Source organism: Miscanthus floridulus, chromosome 19, assembly GCF_019320115.1.
Source record: "Miscanthus floridulus cultivar M001 chromosome 19, ASM1932011v1, whole genome shotgun sequence".
In the NCBI taxonomy this organism is placed as follows: Eukaryota; Viridiplantae; Streptophyta; class Magnoliopsida; order Poales; family Poaceae; genus Miscanthus; species Miscanthus floridulus.
The window spans coordinates 40,635,895-40,656,259 of NC_089598.1; the positions used below are offsets into that span (position 1 = coordinate 40,635,895).

General features: G+C 50.2%; 2 protein-coding genes across 2 annotated transcripts in view; both read left to right on the top strand.

The window, feature by feature from the left end:
* Window positions 1–9,126, top strand: part of LOC136528904 (chromatin structure-remodeling complex protein SYD-like) — a 33,041-nt gene extending 23,915 nt beyond the window's left edge. The window contains exons 31-41 of the mRNA XM_066521898.1: window positions 775–2,866; window positions 3,002–3,085; window positions 3,231–3,311; window positions 3,452–5,626; window positions 5,756–5,836; window positions 5,994–6,164; window positions 6,261–6,305; window positions 6,388–6,573; window positions 6,664–6,735; window positions 6,804–7,178; window positions 7,285–9,126. Of these exons, the coding sequence (XP_066377995.1) occupies window positions 775–2,866; window positions 3,002–3,085; window positions 3,231–3,311; window positions 3,452–5,626; window positions 5,756–5,836; window positions 5,994–6,164; window positions 6,261–6,305; window positions 6,388–6,573; window positions 6,664–6,735; window positions 6,804–7,178; window positions 7,285–8,900 (6,978 nt within the window). The 3' untranslated portion in view covers window positions 8,901–9,126. The remainder of the gene's footprint in view (window positions 1–774; window positions 2,867–3,001; window positions 3,086–3,230; window positions 3,312–3,451; window positions 5,627–5,755; window positions 5,837–5,993; window positions 6,165–6,260; window positions 6,306–6,387; window positions 6,574–6,663; window positions 6,736–6,803; window positions 7,179–7,284) is intronic.
* Window positions 9,127–16,108: 6,982 nt separating this feature from the next.
* LOC136525926 (uncharacterized) lies at window positions 16,109–16,414 on the top strand. Its single transcript, XM_066518750.1, has one exon. The coding sequence runs from the start codon at window positions 16,109–16,111 to the stop codon at window positions 16,412–16,414; it is 306 nt and encodes a 101-aa protein (XP_066374847.1).
* Window positions 16,415–20,365: the final 3,951 nt, after the last annotated feature.

The following is a 20,365-nucleotide window of genomic DNA, read 5'->3' on the forward strand; positions in this document are numbered from 1 at the left end:
TGGTGGCCCTGTCCAGCTGCGAGGCTGAGTACATAGCGGCCTCCACCGCTTCGACTCAGGCGCTCTGGCTCGCTCGACTGCTTGGTGATCTCCTCGGTAGAGACACTAGAGCGGTGGAGCTCAAGGTGGACAGCAAGTCCGCTCTAGCCCTGGCAAAGAACCCCGTTTTTCATGAACGGAGTAAGCACATCCGGGTGAGGTACCACTTCATCCAAGGCTGTTTGGAGGAAGGGAGCATCAAGGCGAGCTACATCAACACCAAGGACCAGCTTGCGGACCTGCTCACCAAGCCCCTTGGGAGGATCAAGTTCATTGAGCTCTGCTCCAGGACCGGGATGGTTCAACTTTCCCACAAGACGACGCACAAGACTTAGGGGGAGAATGATGGGATAAGTCTCATGTGTTGGCTGGTCTTTGTGGGGCTGTGCTGGTCACATGGTCCTTGTGGCTGCATGGTCTGTTTTTTTTTTTGGACAGCATCTTAAACTAGAGGACAGCATCTTAGAGGACAACATCTTAGCATCTATGACAGCATCTTAGAGGACAACATCTTAGCATCTAGGACAGCATCTTAGACTAGCATCTTGGCATAGGTTTGGCTGGCTAGCAGCCTATAAATATGTACCTCCAACCCCTCAGGTTGGCATGGCATTGTGTGAGAAATAAACCAGAAAATTGCCCCAACTCCTAGTGTCATCCTCTCTCGATGAGAGTAAGAATTCTGCGACTAACAGTCTAATGAATTTCTTTGCTAATTCATGAATACCCATATAGGTTCGCTCTTATGAGGACCAATGGACTGAAGAAGAATTTGAAAAACTTTGTCAAGTTGATTCTCCTGAATCACCCCAACCTGGTGGCATGTCAAAGGATTTGGATATTCCTAATAAAGGCATTAAGACTGAAATTGTTGTGGAGAGTTCAAAAGAAGAACCAGAACAGATGGAGGCATCCCCAACTGTTGGGGACTCCCCACCAGCCAAACGGCGGAGAGGTAGACCTAAAAGGTCAGATGTTTTCTTATCTCCTACTGCAGGTCTGACTGATGCTGTCAAACAAGACACAGGAACCACACAGGATGGTAGTTCGGCCACACCAGCTAGTACCATCCATTCTGATGCACCAGCTACTCCAATCCATTCTGCTGCTTCAGATGTTAATATACATTCTATTTCACCAGCTGATATCAAGAAACAAGAGTTCAGTACTGATACTAAGCCTTCCAGTTCTGTCTCTGTTTTGGAAGGATCTGTGGCGAATGAATTTGGTACACCATTACAGAGTGTTCATAATGTAGCAGCTCCTGCACCACCGCATCAATCAGCTAGGGGCAGAAAATCCCAAGCAGGAGAAACACCTCGCAGGCGAGGCCGAAAACCAAAATCTCTATCTTCATCTGGTGTAGATGATGTTAGTCTTAACCCAACTGTTAGTCTTAACCCAACTGTTTCAACTGGTAGTGGGGTAGCAGACACTAGTTATGTTTCTTCATATTCTCATGTGAATATGCCCTCATCACAAGGCACTGCTGTGGCACTGGCAGGAATCCAGAAGGATTTGGTCACAGTTAAATTGGATACATTGTTGCCAGATAGTGGTAAGGGTATTTCTCCTGTTAATGAAGAAGATAAAGGTGCTACTGTTACAACACCTGTGGCAAAAGATATCTGTGCTGGAACTGTGACAACATCGGACAACACTATCACCCTGACACCGAACACTCTTAAGGAAAACATTGGATTAGTTCAAGTAGCATCTGCACCTACTATGCCTATGCCTGTGGCTTCAGAAGAATTATTGAAAACAGCACATGTTGTGGTGGCAGATAAGCCTGTTGAGAAGCAAACTGCTTCACGTCGCCGCAGAAAGAAAACATCTAGTAGCGAGGATACTGGAGTCAGCACTAGACAAAGATCAGCTATGAAGAGATCTTATTACAGTACTTCTGTTGCCATTGATGAAGTTGGTTCTGCCATGACCCCAAATGAGAAATCAGGAATATCGAAGGAAAGAGATGTCAGTTCAATTCAAGGTACTCCCAATCAGCTGCCAAATATTAACTCACCATTGTATGAGAAGTCTGGATATGATTCTCAACCAAGCACACCTATAGCTGTCCCCATCAATGAAGCTACTCTTCCTAGTGGTTTTGATACCCACACTACTCATTCTAAGATAACTTTTGCCACATCTGCCAATCCTGCTGACCGTGATAAACCAGTTGATTTGCACCTTAATGAGCCTGTTTCTGTTGATTCCAAAAATCAAGAACAACTCGAGACAGGGAAGGACCATTTGGCAGTGAGTTCTGGAATCTTTGCTACTGACTTGCAAACAGTTACTGCAAATCCTACTAGTGATAATAAACTAGGAAATGCCCAGTTTGAACCATCTGCTTCCTTTCTTCAGAATTCAGGTAAGGATGCCACTGCACTGACTTCTTCTGAGGTTGACAGTGCTGCTCCAAATAAGACACCAAGCAGGAGGAGGAAAGGGTCAACTCGGGAACCACGCACCAGAAGTAATTCTGCAACAGCTGCAAGTGAACGCCGTACCCGACTTACTGGATCGAAGCAGGCAGAGGACATAAAGAAATTAGAGATGTCTGCAACAAGGACCACAACAGTGTGTGTTTCATCGGTAGAGCAACAGGGAGCTGCCTCTTTAAGATCTGAGGTTACCAATGCTTCTGTTTGTGAAGAACAGAAGAATCCTGGGAGTCACGTGTCTTCTGACATTTCAATTCCTGTGGGGAGTCATGTGCTGGGCGCAATAAGTACTGAAGAAACAACTGCCACTATGATAACTCAGACTCCTGCAGTGGCTAAATCAGAAGAAAGAAAACTTCCAGGAGAGGACCAACAAGGTATACTTTATTACACTCAGATCGCTGTTTTTGGTCCAGATGAGAAGAGTGGCATAATCTTTGCTATTATTTTCCATTGTAACAGTAACAGTGGCTGACATTACTTGTGCGTGTCTTTGTTTTCCTTTTTCCTAGGTATTCAGTTTGATAGTTCAGTACCACAAACGAAGATGGTATCAGCTGTGGAACCAGCACCTGCAAATGATGAACGCATGCAAGGTACACTTTCTCACACATGTGTCCGCTCACAGGCAGTTCTTGGTCCAGACGAGAAGAACTGTACACTGTTTGCTGTGATTTGTACTGGTCAACAGTAGTAATTGTTGATGTTTCTTATGCATGGTTTTGCTGCTTTTGTTTTCAGGTACTGAAGTTAATAGTTCGGAACAGACAAAAATAGTTTCTGCTGCTGAACCAACACCTGCAAATGATGAACACATGCAAGGTACTCCTCGTCACACACTCATCCTCGCACATGGCACGGTTCATGGCCCAGATTAAGAGTAGAACATTATTGCTGTTAATTTTTCGACGGTCATTAGTACCAATTGCTGACATTATGCATATCTTTGCTCTTATTTTCAGCTATAGAGGTTGGTAGTTCTGAGCAACCAACAAGTATGGTTTCAGCTGTGGAGTCAGCACCTTCAAATGATGAACACACAACGCATGAAGTGTATCTTGAGACTGCTGCTGATAATATGCGTACTTCTTGTGCAGCAACAGATATATTGCGGGATACAGTTGAGCATGCTGCTTGCCAGTCTGATGCAGCATGTACAGATGGAACCGCAAGGCAGTCTGAAGCATCACAACTTGATAGCAATGCCTCTCATGATGCCTCGTACAAAGACACTACCACTACTGGCTCCACAAAAGATGATAGCAAAGCCACTCGTGATGCCTCATACATCTTGCCCAGTGAAGGCACTGCTGTTGATGTTACTGGTTCTGAGCAAGATGATGTGAACATTGTTGGCACACAAACTGATGATGCTTCCAGGGGTTCTTCTAGTCATTTTCAAGCTACTTTACAATCAACTGAGTCAGATTGGCCTCCAGGTCAAGAGGAGAATTTGGAGAGTAGGAAGGAGCAGGTGAAAACAGAAGAAGCTTTGGATAACAGTTCTGGTGGCAATCAAACTCACAGTTTGGGCAATGAACCTTCTCATGATACATCATTAGCAAGAAATTCTCCTTCGGAATACTCGAATGAGCGTTGTTCTGCTCAAGTAATTGGTGAAACATTCAAAAGTAAAGAAAATATTGTTGGAGTCCATTCTGCCATGAATACCGATGGCCCTGATGAAGCTCTGGATGCATTGAACGTCCAATCTAAGGAGGCCAACATAACAGATATTGGTGTACCTACCGATGTTGATAGACTTGAAGGTAAAGGGACTAGTGTCGAGGTCTGTGCTGACATGAATACTGATGGGCCTGAGGATGCTCAGGATGCTTCATCCACCCAATCTGATAAAGAGGCCAGCATGATAGAATTTGTTGTGTCTACCGATGGTAGTCCCACAATTTGCGAAGCACACAATGATCTCGAGGGTCATGTATCTTGTGAAGATAGGACTGGTGGTGATGACCCAATCCATACCGATGCAAATTATGGTTCTAATGATAAAAGTGAGGACACCATTGTTAATCCTGTTGAAACCACACGAGAACTGATGGAAGAAAGCACCGTTATTGTATCGGAGAATTCTGATTTGAATAAGCAAAGCCACACATTGCATACTGGAAATGATCCTCCAAGTGCCCTGTTGATAGTTGAGTCTAACAAAGTTACTTGTGATGCTGAAATTGTTTGTGCTAGCAGATTAGAATCTTCTTGTATTGAGGCTGAAACAGTGGGTATCCAAGAGTCAGCTGTTACTGATTTTGAGGGAACAGAAGGAACTGGGGATTTGGGTCACAAAACTGACAGTCCGCTGCGTGATGATGTTCATGATACATCATGTTCCACGATAGGTCTTGTTTGTGAGAAAGAACCTACTGAAGATCTTACTGCCATTAGCCATTCAGAAGCACCTAATTTACTTGCTGCTGTAGAACAAACTCGAGAAATTACTGTTGCAAACCAAGAGGAAATCATAGATGCAGTAGTGTTTATGGATGCCTGCAAGGCAGAACCTGATGGTTATTGTACTGTTGCTAAAGGAGCTGAACAGACTCTAGAAATGGTTCATTCTGTTGAAAAGCAATCTTCTGTATTAGAGCATGTTGAGACACAGACAAAACAAACTACGATTTGTGGTTCTACACTAAATGAATCCCCTCAGGCTGCAGGGTTGGAAGAGGACTGCTCTGTACTGAAGCATGGTGGTCCTGCGGCCTCATCTGAGCTTCTTGCTGTAGCACCCAATCCGATCGGTGAAACTTCTGTTATTCAAGCCGAACCAGAGGCAACAAACTCAGATGGATACTGCACAACAGAGGTTGGCAGTGCTTTATCTGAAACTGTCATGGGATTGGAGCCAAATAAAGAAACTGCTGTTCCAATGCAAGAGGATATTGGAGAAGCTAATGATACTTCTAATAATTGCGAAGCACGCAATAATTTGGGGATTCATGCATTTGGTGAAGTGTTGATGGAAATGGAGTCATCAGAGGTCAAGGAAGTATCTTCTATTCAGTCTGGTGCAGCAAATTTGAGCACACAGACTCCTGCACTGCCTGATGAAACAGGACAAACCAATGTGGCTTCGACTGCAGAACTAGTACCTACAAATGATGATGAACACATGCAAGGTATTTTTATCACATGCATAAACCACCGCTCTTGTGAGGAGAGCAGTACTCCCTGTGCAGTTATTTTCAATGTCAATAGTAACAATGGCTTAAATTTCTTGTGTATGTTCTTTCTCCTTTTATTTTCAGGCACTGAAGTTAATTCAGAGCAACAAACAAAGATGGTTTCACCTGCTGAATCAGCACTTGCTAATGATGAACACGTGCAAGGTACTGATTTTAAGTTTCTAACCCACTTGTGCCCAAACACACCCGAACTACAGTTCTTGTCTCAGATAGAATAGTACGTCCTTTGCTGCTGTTTTTTAAAAGGTCAATAGTAACTGCGACCGGCATTTCTTATCATTCTTTGTCCTCTTTCTTTCAGATGTCACGATTCTAAGATCAGAACAGCAAACAAAGATGGTTTCAGCTGCAGAGATTGACGCATTATGTGTCCAGGAGACTGCAATTGTTGATCTTGGGGGAACAAGAGGAACAGTTGATCTGAATGACACAAGTACACAGGTTCCTGCATTACCTGGAAGTGATGTGCTAGGTAATCCCCACTCCCTCACCTCAGCACAATGCGTATATTTTCCATCGTTTAATACGTATATGGGCCTAGGCACTCATGTGCAGCTGTCTTATTCAGGTGTGGAGGCACATAATTCAGAACAAAAAAAATCATCCTCACCAGGTCTGCACACTGTTTAAAACTCGAATTACTTTATATTCATATAAACATTTACGCATGCCTTTGCTGTTTCTTTTCTCCCCAGGTGATGAAATTAATAGTTCAGAACAACAAGCAAAAATCGAAACGATCGCAGAGAGTGAAACAGTGGGCATCAAGGAGAATGCCATTGCTGATCATGAGGAAACTGGTGACCAGAGTGGCGTAAGTATACATGCTCCTCTATTAGCTGAATCTGGAGAAAAGGGATCACATGGAGTTGAATTGCGTGGTAAGCACTTCTCCCGTCACTCTATATCAAGCTCTTGTTTTCTATGTCGGTACTTGATATCTAGGTACTCATGCGCATCTGGCATTTCAGGTATTGAGATTGAGGCTGATAATTTGGAACAAGCAAAGATGGTTTCAGCTGTAGAAGCAGCCTCTACACCAGGTTTGTGCATTATTTGAATTTCTGAAGAAGTTACTATTCAATTAGGATTTTATCTAATCTCTGTACAGATGATCTAGGGCGTCACACACATGAAGTGCATGTAACCGGTGATGGTGCTATATTATCTAGTGGGGAACAGGACACATTGCAAGATAACATAAGCAGTGGTGCTGGTGTGGACCTAACAACCAGCCAAAGGAAAACAGACTCTGAAGGTATCAAGGATCCTTCTATTGGGATTAACGTAGAGGAGATCCAAAGCCCTTATGATACCTCGAACAAGGAGCATTTTACTGATCCTCCTGCGACTGCCCTGGTGATAGCTGAATCTGATAAAGATACCTGTGATGCAGAAGTTGTTTGTGCTGGCAAGTTAGAATCTTCTGGTGCTGATGCTGTTGGAATGATTGTTATCCAGGAGGCTTCTGCTACTGCTGATCAAGGTGAATGTCATCCTCCCCCCTCCCCAACACACACACACACACCCCATTGTCTAGTGTTGATACTGAGCATCTGTCTCAGTTACTCACTTTGCATATGGATTTTCAGGTGTTGAAGCTCATGGTTCAGAACAAGTAAAGATGGCTTCAGTTGCAGAAGCGGCATCTAGCCTGGCTTTAGTAGGATATTCTTCTTCAGAAGACTCAATGGTGGATGCTGCTGCCCGAGTAGCTGATGGTGATTCTGCGGATAGTAAAGGAGCTGGTGTTGATCGCCAAGAAACTCTGCCTACTCAAACCACCTCTACCCTCCCAGAGAACATGGATTGGCAGAATGATTCTCCTACAACTGCTGCGTTGATGGTTGAACCAATGTTTGCTTCCCAATCTGAGCACGTTGCAGAACCCAAGGCAATTGATGAAACTTCTGTTATGCAAGTGGAACTGGCAACTAGTACATGGGATGAATGTGCAGCAGAGGGTGACATTGTTGTTTCATCTGAAACTGTTGTGGAATCGGAGCCTGTTCAAGAAACTGTTGTTCCTAGTCAAGGGGGTAGCATAGAAACTAACACTACTTCTACCATCAGCGAAGTAAACAAAGATACTGAGTCTCGTGCATCTGGTGAAGTATGCAAAGATGCTCAGTCTCATGGTGGTGAATCTTACACTGAACTGCAATTGGCCCCTTCCTCTGGTGAGGAGGCCATGATATTGTGTAGTGAGCAGCCCAGCCAGGGGGTGGAGGAGGCTCCAAGCAGTGACCCTTTGGGGAATAATGAAAATGTGAAAACGGAAAATGAAGCTTCTGCTCAAGGACCAGTAAATGAGGAATCTGCTCCTCGTGCTGAAAATGCAAAGACTGATGAAGCTGACACAGAACAGCAACTGCCTCCATCTGCTGAGGCCATGGTAGACGCATCTAGCGAGCTACTCAGCCAAGACGAAAAGGTGGCTCCAAGCACTGGCCCTTTAGGAAATGATGAAGATGCACAGATGGAAGAGGCTGCTGCTGCACAGAGAGAGCTAAGGACTGAAGTTGCTCATGGTAGTGAAAATGCGAAACTTGGTGAAGCCGGCATGGAGCTGCAGTTGCCACCACCTTCATCTGGTGAGGCACTGGTAGACATATCTGGGGAGCAACTCAGGCAAGAGGTGCAGGAGGTTGCAAGCTCTAGGGAGCAACTCAGCCAAGAGGTGCAGGAGGTTGCAAGATCTGGGCCTTCAGGAACTGATGAAAATGCTGAGATGGAATGGCTAAACACCGAACATTCACCTGGTGGCGAAACCTCAAAACTTGTTGGAGCTGATCCGGGACTGCAATCGCCACCATCTGGTGAGGCTGCGGTAGATATATCTAACGAGCCACCCAGCTGCCAAGAGGTAAAGGAGGCCCCGAGCAGTGACACTTTGGGAAATGATGAAAATTCGGACACCGAGAAGACTGCTGCTGCCTTGCAGGGACGGCTAAACATTGCTCCTAGTGGCGAAAATACAGAATCTAATGAAGCTGACACTGGGAAACAAGAGACACCCGTGTCTGCTGAGGCTATGGTAGAATCATCCAGCGAGCCTCCCAGCGATGAGGCAAAGGAAGCTACAACCACTGACCTGTCTGGGGATGATGAAAAAGCAAAGTCGGCAAGGGCTGCTGTTGTTGCGGAACTTTTTGGAGATGCAACAGAAGGTGGTTCGGATCAGCCATTGCCGTCTCCAAGAGAATAAGGGAAGGAAGGAGAGGCCGATGGAGGCTTGTAGAGTAAATTATGCAGATATTGTATTAAGAGCTACTAGAATCTGTGTAAGTAAGAAATGATATTAGTGCTTTAGTTGTAACTGTTGGAAGCTTCTACTACTGTAGCCCACGGCAGTTTACTACTGTTTTGTGCTAATAAAGTGCCAGCTGAGTTTTATTGAGACAGACAATTGATCTGTCTCTTCTTGCATCAAAGTTAGCATTGCTCCATGTTATACTACCAGTCAAGGAGCTGTTTGGTTCGGCCTTTGCGACCCGGTATCGGTTCACAGCTCTAAACGATTACGTTATTTCGTGTTTGGTTGGCCCACTCCGTAATAGATAACGCCGTAAACGCATCCAGCCCCGTAGAAACCCGTTGCCCCTCCTCTCCCGGCGCGATCCGCTCCCGTCGCGGCCAGGGGCTGGCAAGGCGCGATCCAAACAGAACACGTAGTCGATTGGTTGGTAACAGATACAGGAGGGAATGGTTTCCATTTACGTTGCCTTCCCTTTTGCCAAACCAAACAGCACCCAAGTTCTTTTCAGCATGATGAGGTGCTCTGTCCGTAACCCGGAAGCACCGACAGGGAAGAACAGTCCTCTCCTAGTTTCCCTAATTCATGTTAGCTGATTTGAAGCGGCATTGCGGTAGTGTGGCTTCGTAAAATAATGGTGTGTTTGGATTGACGGACATATCGATCCAGAATCATCTGAACCTAAATACAAACCTGGATTATCTGTTTGGATGATCTGTTTGGTTTGCATCATGAGTTGAACCGATACGTTACCAACCCAACCTTCATAGTCTTCCCTGCTAGCGTAATTTATTTTGACGGACTGATCGATTTAAAAATCGTTGGACGACGCGGCTCCGTCCCATGACGAAACCAACTGATTTTTGGATGGAGCGGTGCCGAAATCCAATGCTTCACAGGTCATCATCAACCATCTATTTTAGTTTGAAAATGAATGTTTTAAACTGGACTGGTCAAGTTTGTTTGCATAAAGGTGCGGACTAATAACTAGGCAAGTCTACCAAGTTAAATGGTCCTGCGTAGTGTTGAATCTTTTCAGTCCTGCTTGTTTCTTCATTTGAATTTTCTCTACTTACCTCACATAGAATACTGAAACTGTAGTTCGCTTTATGACTGGGTGCGTTACAAAGCATGCATGCGCCACCATCTCAATGCAGTTGTAGTTCTATTTTTGAAAGGTACGTCTCATGTTGAACTATTTCCAGGAGCGTGTATTTGAATTGTCTCAATTTGACGGTGTGCCAACTGATCTCATGTAGGATCTTTGACTGCAAAAGTCCCAACGGATACTTCGTGCATGTAAATCGTGTCGCATATTGTCGGGTTCATAAATCCGGGGTCCTTCATGGACTGGCTTTCCAACAAAGGCTCGGTCCAGCAGACAACGTTGCGAACAACGCGCAACTCATGGGCCGGCCCAAACACCTAAACGACAGGCCAAAAGGACAATTCAATCTCCGACCGAAAGGCCTGGCCGAGAAGGAACGACGCCCGCTTCCGACTCCGGCCCGCCTCTCCGACCGGAAGGCCTCACAAAGGAGGAACAACGCTCGCTTCCGACACCGGCCCACCTCCGGACGGCCTCTCCGACCGGAAGGCCTGGCCAAAACACCACTTCCGACTCCGACCCGCTTCTCCGACCGGGAATGCGCCGAACACCTGCTTACAGCTTCTCTCCGACTGGCGCAATCAGAGCCGACTGGGACCAACCAACCGTGGACGCCCGCTCGGTAAGGACCAGGAAACGGACGGAGAAAGTAAGACAGGGCACTCAAGCCAACCGCAATATCAAGGACCGTACTCTGTACACCTACCGGACAGTACCCTGCGACCTTCTTGGCATGACAGAACCCAAACAGTATTGTAGGCGCCGACATTTCCCCTACAGTGTTGTGGGCGCCATCAACTCCCATACCAGACAAACACGGTAAGGCTCCCTCCACGTGCCTCTGAGGCATCAACAATGTTGTGGGCGCCGGCATTTACCGTACCAGGCGAACATGGTAAAACTCCTTGCATGCCTCTAGGTATCAACAATGTGGCAGGCACCGACGTCTGCTATACCTGAAGAAGACGACGCGACCTCCCACATGCATCTGACATTAATAGTGTTATGGACACCTACAATCATCCTGTACCCGATAGCGTGGGCAACAAGACTTAGCATACGTACACTCTCTCCCTCTCACTTGTAAGGCTATCCCCTTCATTAATAAAAGGGGATGCGCTCTCTCCCAAACAGATAGATCGATAGGTTCACAACAACTCGAACAACACACACAACAGGAGAACCACTAGGTTCAAACCTCGAGCACACGCTCAAATACTTAGCATATAGCGGAGCTTTCGTCACTCTCGGCCCTTCAGACCGGAATTCGACCGGACCTCTTGTACCCCCTATCTTTCTCCCTTCCGTTTGTAACGCCACAGCAAACTTCGAGCACATGGACTTAGGAATAAAGTCACCGACCGACTCAAACTGGACGTAGGGCACGTTGCCTGAACCAATATAAACCCTGTGTCATTGAGTGCTAGGCCACCTCTGATCACAACGTACAGCAAAACTACAAATATTTATGTGTTGGTCACTTTCTGCACCGACAGTTGGCGCCATCCGTGGAGAAGACGCTGTACGTTCACACTTTTTGGTCATCGGATGACCCACTTTTCTGCCACCTTTGCCATGGCGGGCTCAAGCGATACGACTCGCTTTGGCTCACTGGAGTTTCCCGCACTTCCACCTCTAGGGATGTGGGTTCTGCCCATCTTCGAGCCATCCTAGGCCTTCCTCTTCGGAAGCCTAGACTTCATCGCCGACTGGCTCGGCGTACTACACTTCCGCGAGGAGGCACTTGTTCCGGCGCCCGTCATAGCGGCGCCCTCCATCGGCTTCAGGATGCACGACGACTTCAACGACGAGGCGCCTGCGCTTCATTCCGAGCAAACTCTCTGCTCAAACCCCACTGTGAGTAATGTGCATACTGTTATTTACTCTCTATTTACTATCTCCCACCGATTATTCGGAGGGACCGTATTGTCCGCACCGCAAACATTGTACGACCGGTTCCTCTGCGGCCTCGTGTCCCTCACGGACGCGTACGCTCGGGGGCTCCGACAGACGCTCGCACCGCCCCCTCTCACATCCGAATTCGTGGGAATAGCGAGCTATGCTCCCACCACTTTCCACGAACTCCTGGATGACGAGGTTGAGAGCGACGGCTCCAGCATCAGCGACGTGGCACCTAGCCACCGCTCGTCCTGGGAATGCGCTATGGTGGACGCTCCGGGACAGCCGCCTGTGGTTGCGGAGTCTATGCAGACGCTCGCACAAGAGCATGCCGAGGTGCTACGACAACGGCGGTAGAACCAGCCGCCGCCTGCACCGGCGCGCTCGGTGCAGCACGTTGCGCCCCATGCGCGTGACCCGGCGAGCGGCGCCCGGGGTCGCGCCCGCTAGGTCCAGTGCGACATCATGAATGAGGGGAATGACCCCCACAGTTCGCTCGGGCTAGCCAGAACATTGCCGCTGCGGCAATGCTTCTGCGCGGCGTTCCCGAGCCCGTCGACCCCCAGGAGCAGGCCGTCTATCGGAACCTCCGGGCGCTGATGGAGGCCACCGTCGTTCAACAGGTGGAAAGCTCCGCATCGTGACTCCGACTCGCACCCTCTCTCCCCACTGGGGGAGTGGGGAAGCATCAGATGGATCGCTCCATCCGCTCACCACTACAGCCACCAAGCAAGTCTTAGGAGGCCATGGCTGCGCCGCGGTCCGACCTGGCGCTTGCTCCACACCGACCGCCGGTACGCCAACGGCTTGGTCCACACCAAGACGCTCGTAGCGTCATTAGCAACCGACATCAGGCCCAGTATGATGATGATGTCCTTCAGGCAGCGATGAGGGCAGGCGACATAGGCCCCGGCCGGACCATCGAGGGAGCGGTGAAATGCGCGCCAGGCATGGTCGCCGGCCAGATGACCGGAGTCCTAGTTCGGATGGCCCGGGACCACGGGCCTTTGGCCGGCGTATCCGGAGAGCGCCATTCCCACAGCGCTTCTGACTGCCCACCAACATCGCCAAGTACACCGGGGAGACGAACCCCGGTATTTGGCTCGAAGATTTCTGGCTCGCCTGCTGAGCCAGAGGTGTGGATGATGACCTTTTCATCATTCAATATCTCCCCATCTACATGGGGGAACACATTCGGGCATGGCTTGAATTCCTCCCACACGATAGCATCCGCGACTGGGCGGACCTCAAGAGGGTCTTCGTCGGAAATTTCCAGGGGACGTATGTCCGCCCTGGTAACTCCTGGGACCTCAAGAGCTGCCAGTAGGAGCCCAGCGAGTCCCTGCGGGATTACATCCGCAGGTTCTCCCAATGATGCAACTCCCTCCCTGATGTCATCGACGCGGACGTCATCAGCGCATTCCTCTTTGGGACGACCTGCGAGTCCCTAATCCACAAGCTTGGCTGCCTGAAGCCCCATACCACCTGCGACCTGCTCGACGTCGCCACTAACCACGCCTCCGGTGAGGTGGCGGTCGGAGCGGTCTTCAACGGAGGCTAGGACAAAGGCAAGGCCAAGCACGTAGACCAAGACAAGGGCCCCTCCACATAGAGGGGCAAGAAGAACAAAAAGGATCGGCGCCGAATGGACAACACCGCGTTGGTCGTCGCAGCTGATCGCGCGGGCAACCAGCCCCAGCAGGGCCTGCCTGACCACTTCAACAAGCTCATGGATAGCCCATGCACCAACCATGCCTACCCCATCAAACACCTCTACAAGGACTACGAGCTCCACAAACGTTTCCTTCGATAGGCTGGCGGGCCGAAAGAAGGAGACGACAAAGAGGTGGTAGCCAAGAAAGGAGGCGCGGTGGGCAAGGACGGGGATAGCTTCCCCAACCTCGAGGAATGCATCATGATCTTCAGTGGATCCGAGGCCATCAGCTCCAAGCACCAGCACAAGGTACGCTACAGGGAGGCATGCGTCGCCGAGACGGCCGTCCCCTCCTTTCTTAGCTGGTCAGAATCTCCGATCACCTTTGATCAGAGGGACCATCCCTCCCACATTGCGAGACCAGGACGCTACCCGCTCATCCATAAGAAGCACCTCACCAAGGTGTTGATGGACGGAGGTAGCGGCCTCAACATCCTCTACGTCGACACCCTAGACGCCATGCGCATCCCCCGGTCAGAACTCCGCCTAGCGGGCTCTCCCTTCCACGGGGTGATCCTAGGAGCATAGGCATACTCGCTCGAGTAGATCGACCTACCCGTCACTTTTGGCAACCGAGCCAACTTCTGCTCGAAGGTCATCACCTTCGAAGTGGTGGACTTCCTAGGGTCCTACCACGCCATCTTGGGGTGGCCATGCTACGCCAAATTCATGGCGATCCCTAACTACGCCTACCTCAAGCTGAAGATGTCGGGACCAAACGGCGTCATCACCGTAAACAACGCCTTCTCGCACGCCTTCACGTGCGACCATGAGCATTTCGAGCTCGCCACCATGGTCATCAACTCATCTGAGCTCCCGCGGCTCGGGCAGTCGTCGACCCCAGTAGTCCTGGACTGCAACAAACCAACCTCCTTGATGGCCTTCTGCTTGCTCGAGGAAACCAAGGCGGTGGGGATCAACCCCACTGACCCAACCAAGACAGTGCGGATCAGGACCTCACTCCTGGCCAAATAGGAATATGAGCTCGTCAACTTCCTGTGCGCCAATCGTGATGCCTTCGCATGGAAGCCATCTGACATGCCAGGCATACCGTAGGACGTCGCTGAGCACGCACTATGCCTCATTCTAGGCTCGAAGCCCGCTAATCAACGCCTGCGTCGCTTCGATGATGAGAGGCGTAGGGCCATAGGTGAAGAGATCGCCAAACTCCTGGCAGCTGGATTCATCTGAGAGGTTTTCCACTCCGACTGGCTTGCTAATCCTGTTCTTGTTAAAAAGAAGACTGGGATATGGAGAATGTGCGTTGATTATACTGGCCTCAACAAAGCATGTCCAAAGGATCACTTTCCTTTGCCACGCATAGACCTCTCCTTTCTAGATGCCTACTTGGGCTATCACCAGATCATGATGAAAGAGTCCGATCAGCTCGCAACCTCGTTCATCACCCCGTATGGTTCATACTACTATGTAACCATGCCTTTCGGCCTGAAGAATGCTGGCACCACCTACCAAAGGTGCATGCAGCAATGCTTCGCCGACCAAATCGACCTGCACGATCAGCCTGATCAAGCCGGGCGGCCGAAACCAACAATCGCCGTCTATGTTGATGACATAGTGGTCAAAACGGCTCAAGCCTATGACCTGATAGCAAACTTGGCCACAACGTTCGTGAACCTCCGAAGGTTCAACATCAGATTGAATCCCGAGAAGTGTGTTTTCAGGGTTTCAAAGGGGAAGCTGCTAGGATACATTGTGTCTGAGCGCAGCATCGAGGCCAACCCCGAAAAGATCATGGCCATCTCCAACATGGGCCGTATATGTAACGTCAAGGGCATACAAAGGCTCACCGGCTGTCTGGCTACCCTGAGACAATTCATCTCCCAGCTCAGCGAATGGGGGATGCCACTCTACAAGCTCCTCAAAAAGACAGACGCCTTCGTCTAGACTGAGGAAGCTCAGTAGGCTCTAGAGAGCCTCAAAGCATCACTGACATCGGCCCCAATCCTCGTCGCTCCTAAACGGGGAGAACCCCTCCTCCTCTACGTCGCGGCAAGCAACCATGTGGTGAGCACCGCCCTGGTCGTCGAAAGGGAGGAGCCGAGACACCACCTTAAGGTCCAGCAGCCCGTATACTTTGTCGGGAAGGTACTCACCGACCCCAAGGTCTGGTACCCCTAGGTGTAGAAACTCCTATACGCCATGCTGATGGTGACCCGGAAGGTCCTGCACTACTTCACTGACCACAAAGTCATGGTCGTCACTTCATACCCGCTCGGGGATATCATCCACAACCGCGACGTCGTTGGACGGATCTCCAAGTGGGTACTCAAACTCATGGGCCACGACATCAGGTATATCCCCCATACCACTATTAAATCTCAGGCTCTCGTGGATTTTGTCGCCGAATGGAAGGAGGTGCAGCTACCGACCCCAGATGTCACCCACGAGTACTAGACAAAGTACTTCGACAGGTCCGTAATGGCGCCTGGCTCAGGGGCTAGAGTGGTTCTGATCTCCCCGGATGGGAGTAGGCTCTGCTACGCCATCTGCCTCTATTTCTCGGCCTTAAACAATGCTACGGAATATGAGGCCCTCATCAATGAGTTGCACATCGCCATCGAGCTCGGTGCTACACGACTCTATGTTCGCGGTGACTCGGAGTTGGTCGTTGACCAGGTCATGAAGGAGTCCTCCTGCAAAAGCCCCCTCATGATAGCATACTGCCAGGAGGTGCGCAAGCTCAAGGACAAATTCCTAGGGATCGAGCTGCATCACATCCCCTGAAAGGACAACAATGCCGTCGATTTTCTCATAAAATTGGCCGCCAGGCGGGATCCGTCTCCAAGCGAGATCTTCATCAACGATCTCCACGAGCCGTTCAGCCGCATCCTAGAAGGTCCGATCCAAACACACCCCGATGCCAAGCCGGCGCCCGGGGGCTCCAACCCCAACACCAAGCCGGTGCTCGAGGGCTACGACCCTAGGGCCTCCGTGACGACATCACCTACTGACGTCGCCGTGTTGGCACTCAATCAAACCGACTAGCGAGCGCTGCTACTCGCCTACCTCCTTGAGGAGGTTCTCCCACCCGAAAGGACTAAAGCCCGACGGATCGCTTGATGTGCCAAGACCTTCATCGTGCTCGGTGATGAACTCTACAAATGGAGTCCATCGAGGGTGCTCATGAAGTGCATCCCTACCGACCAGGGAAAACAGCTCCTCCTCGAGGTCCATGCCAGGATCTGTGGACGTCACGTGGCCCCGAGGCCACTGGTCAGAAAAGCCTTTCACCAAGGTTTTTACAGGCCCACCGCACTACGAGATGCAGAGGAGGTCGTCCGTAGGTGTGAGGGATGCCAATTCTATGCTCGGCAAATTCATTTGCCGGCATAGGAGCTTCAAACCATCCCCATCACCTGGCCATTCATGGTCTGGGGCCTCGACATGATAGGACCCCTCAAAAAGGGCCTGGGCGGCTTCACTCACCTGCTCGTAGCGGTCGACAAGTTCACCAAGTGGATAGAGGCCAAGCCCATCACCAACATTCGCTCGGAAGAGGCGGTCAAATTCTTCCTCGACATCATCTACCGATTCGGCGTTCCTAATTGCATCATCACCGACCATGGGACTAACTTCACCGGGAAGAAGTTCCTGGACTTCAGTGATGGATACGACATCAGGATTGACTGGGCCTCGGTCGGACATCCATGTACTAACGGTCAGGTCGAGCGTGCCAATCGCATGGTCCTCCAAGGACTTAAGCCACGTATCTTCGACCGACTCAACAAGCATGTCGGGCGATGGGTCATAGAGGTCCTAGCGATCCTATGGAGCCTAAGAATGACCCCGAACCGATCCATAGGGTTCACACCCTTCTTCCTGGCCTACGGAGCTGAAGCAGTGCTACCCTCTGACCTCGACCATGGTGTCCCAAGAGTGAAGGCTTTCGACCACAACCGATCCACGGAGGCTCAGCAAGACGCAGTCGACCTGCTCGAGGAGGCCCACAAAATGACCATCATCCTCTCCGCTCGCTACCAGCAAACTCTTCGTAGGTACCACGAAAGGAAGATCAGGGGGAGGATCCTCGAAGTCAGTGATCTCGTACTCTGGAGGACCCAATCAACGAAGGAGAAACACAAACTCACCCCACCATGGGAAGGACCCTATACGGTGACTGAGGTGATCTAACCGGGCGCCTACCGACTGAAGGACAACAACGGCAACGTTCTCACCAACACTTGGAACATTGAACAACTACATCGTTTTCCCCCTAAATTTGGTCTTACCGCTTTTATTCAACACTTGCTCCTGTAAAGCACCCCAGCACAAACACTTTCAGCCCGGGTCGCTTGGGGGCTCCATGAGGGTACAATACTAAATAATACATCTCTTTTTACTATCACATGGTAAAAAAAATTTTCCCAAACGAAAGCGCATTCCATTCCTTTGATTACCCTATGTGACTTTGTTCTTACTCCCGACCGAGCGCACCCCGCCACGACCTACGGTTATGAACAGCCAAGCCTCGCGGGCCATGCCCAGGTTCCCAAAAGTTGCAGCCTATGGAACGAATGGGCAAGTGCGAAAAAGAAAGAATAAATCAAAGCTATGCTAGGATAAAAATAAGGAATGAATAGTGATTCTATCACAAAACAGAACTGATGTATTCATTGATACAAAAAACTATTCACACGGGGGCTCCCCCATGAACTTAATGATTACATTTGCTGACTACTTCTACTCCAAATACTATTGTGGCCGCTCGGCGGTATCAGCTGATGCCAAAAGAGAGGCCACGGCACATGCCGCCGGACATAACCACCGCCGTAAGGACCCCGTTCGGTTCCGCTCCCTCGACTTCGGCAAGCGCAACGGGTACCTCAAGGACCCCGCCCAATTCCGCCCCCTCAACTTCGGCGAGCGCAACAAGTACCTCAAGGGCATCGCACCCATAGATGCTCAGCAGAAGAGCATGGAGCTCCTGACCTTCTCATGCAGTCGAGGCAACTCCTGGGCAGGGACGCTGCTCGCCGAAGTATGGCCGCCAAGGCTGGAGGATGTCTCATCAAACTTTATGAACTGGCCAACCTGAGCAGCTACAGGGCAAAACCTCCCACCAATGCAATCCTAAGCATCTTCCCCTCCGACATGGCTCGCCCGGAGAAGATTCACCGGAAGGGGTCCACGTACGGCTCCATCCGAACGAAGGCCTCGCAGACGGTGATAAAGCCGGCGACGTGCAGCACCCTCCAGTGCGCCACCTCCTTCAGCGGAACAAGCCCCTTCTCGACGAAGGCGGCCAACACCATCTCATCTACTTTGGGGGACCTCCAACTCGACATCACGCTCTGGAATCACGAATGGGTTTGTGAGTTCTCCTTTCCTTCTCCCCCTATTTAAAGAAGAGGCAGAGCAGTTGAGGAAAGGCAAAAGGATTGGGGCGAGAAACCCTCTCTCTTCCCCCATTAAATATGGATGGGAAACGACGGGATGCACCCTGACCGATGGGACGCACCCTGCCCGACGGAATGGTGCCTAGTTAGATAGGACGTGGCCTAGGTATGGCCCACCACTACCACACGACCAGGCATGAGAAACAGAGTGCCACCTCACGCAGGCACCTCTCTGCCTTCCTAGGCGGGACTTGGAAAGGCCCAACTATGGGATCTCCGCCTAGGAGAGACCATCAGGCTTCCTGAGTCGATCGAATGGCTCAGGAAAACACCGAGAGACAGGTAAGGAGCAAAGAGATGCCCCATGTGGGCCATACCGACTCCGTCACGAATGACGAGCATGGGTCCCGGTCGGACATTTCCGATTGGAGCTCTTCAAACCCCGTCACTCGAGTCATCAAGGTAACATTACCAACCCCCACTATTTCTTTATATAATCATTCATACATCCATACACACATTCATTCATTCCATACACCCGCGCCCCTAGACGATTCTACCCAAATCACCCGGGGGCTTGGGGGCTAAGGCATCGCATATGCGGTTAAATGCATCACAACGCTCCATGTTGTGTCACGAAGCGGCAATTGCCTCATTCAACATGAGCACCAACCCACGAAGGGCTCAAGGCCACCTCATGTCAAATAGAGCCAGGGGAGAAAACACAGATGAGCCCCGAGCAGCCCTCGCCCAGTCTACCCCAAAGCAGACAGGGTCATCTCAACCGTCTCGTTCGATCCTAAACCTCTGCCAAACCCATAGAATCTCCATCGAGGGAGGCCAGCGGGCCACCTGGGTCGGTCTTTTGAACGACCTAGGCATCTGCTAGGTTGTAGGTTAAGGAGCGGTGGAATGTCACAAGAGGGCTATGCTGATCCCATCACGAACGACGGACCCAGATTTCACTCGATCATACCCGTTAGCGAGCTCATCGAGCGCGTCACTCAAGCCTGAGCCATCGAGGCAAGCGACATTAGCTCAGCCCCTCCGGTTGCGAGAAATCACGGACAGAGTAACACACAAAACTCAGCCGACCCCTATCAAAGCCCAAACAGAGCTCAGGGGCTCAAGACACCTAAACTGCCTCGGCTACGCCCGATGCCAGGATCCACGACTCCGTCTCGCCTAATCCCTAAAAACTGCCTCGGTAGCGCCCGCCGCCAGGATCCGTGAGCTCCATCTCGCTTGGTCCCTAAAAAACTGTCTCGGCTGTGCCCGACGCTAGGATCCGTGAGCCCTGTCTCGCTTGATCCCTAAAAAACTGCCTTGGCTGCGCCCG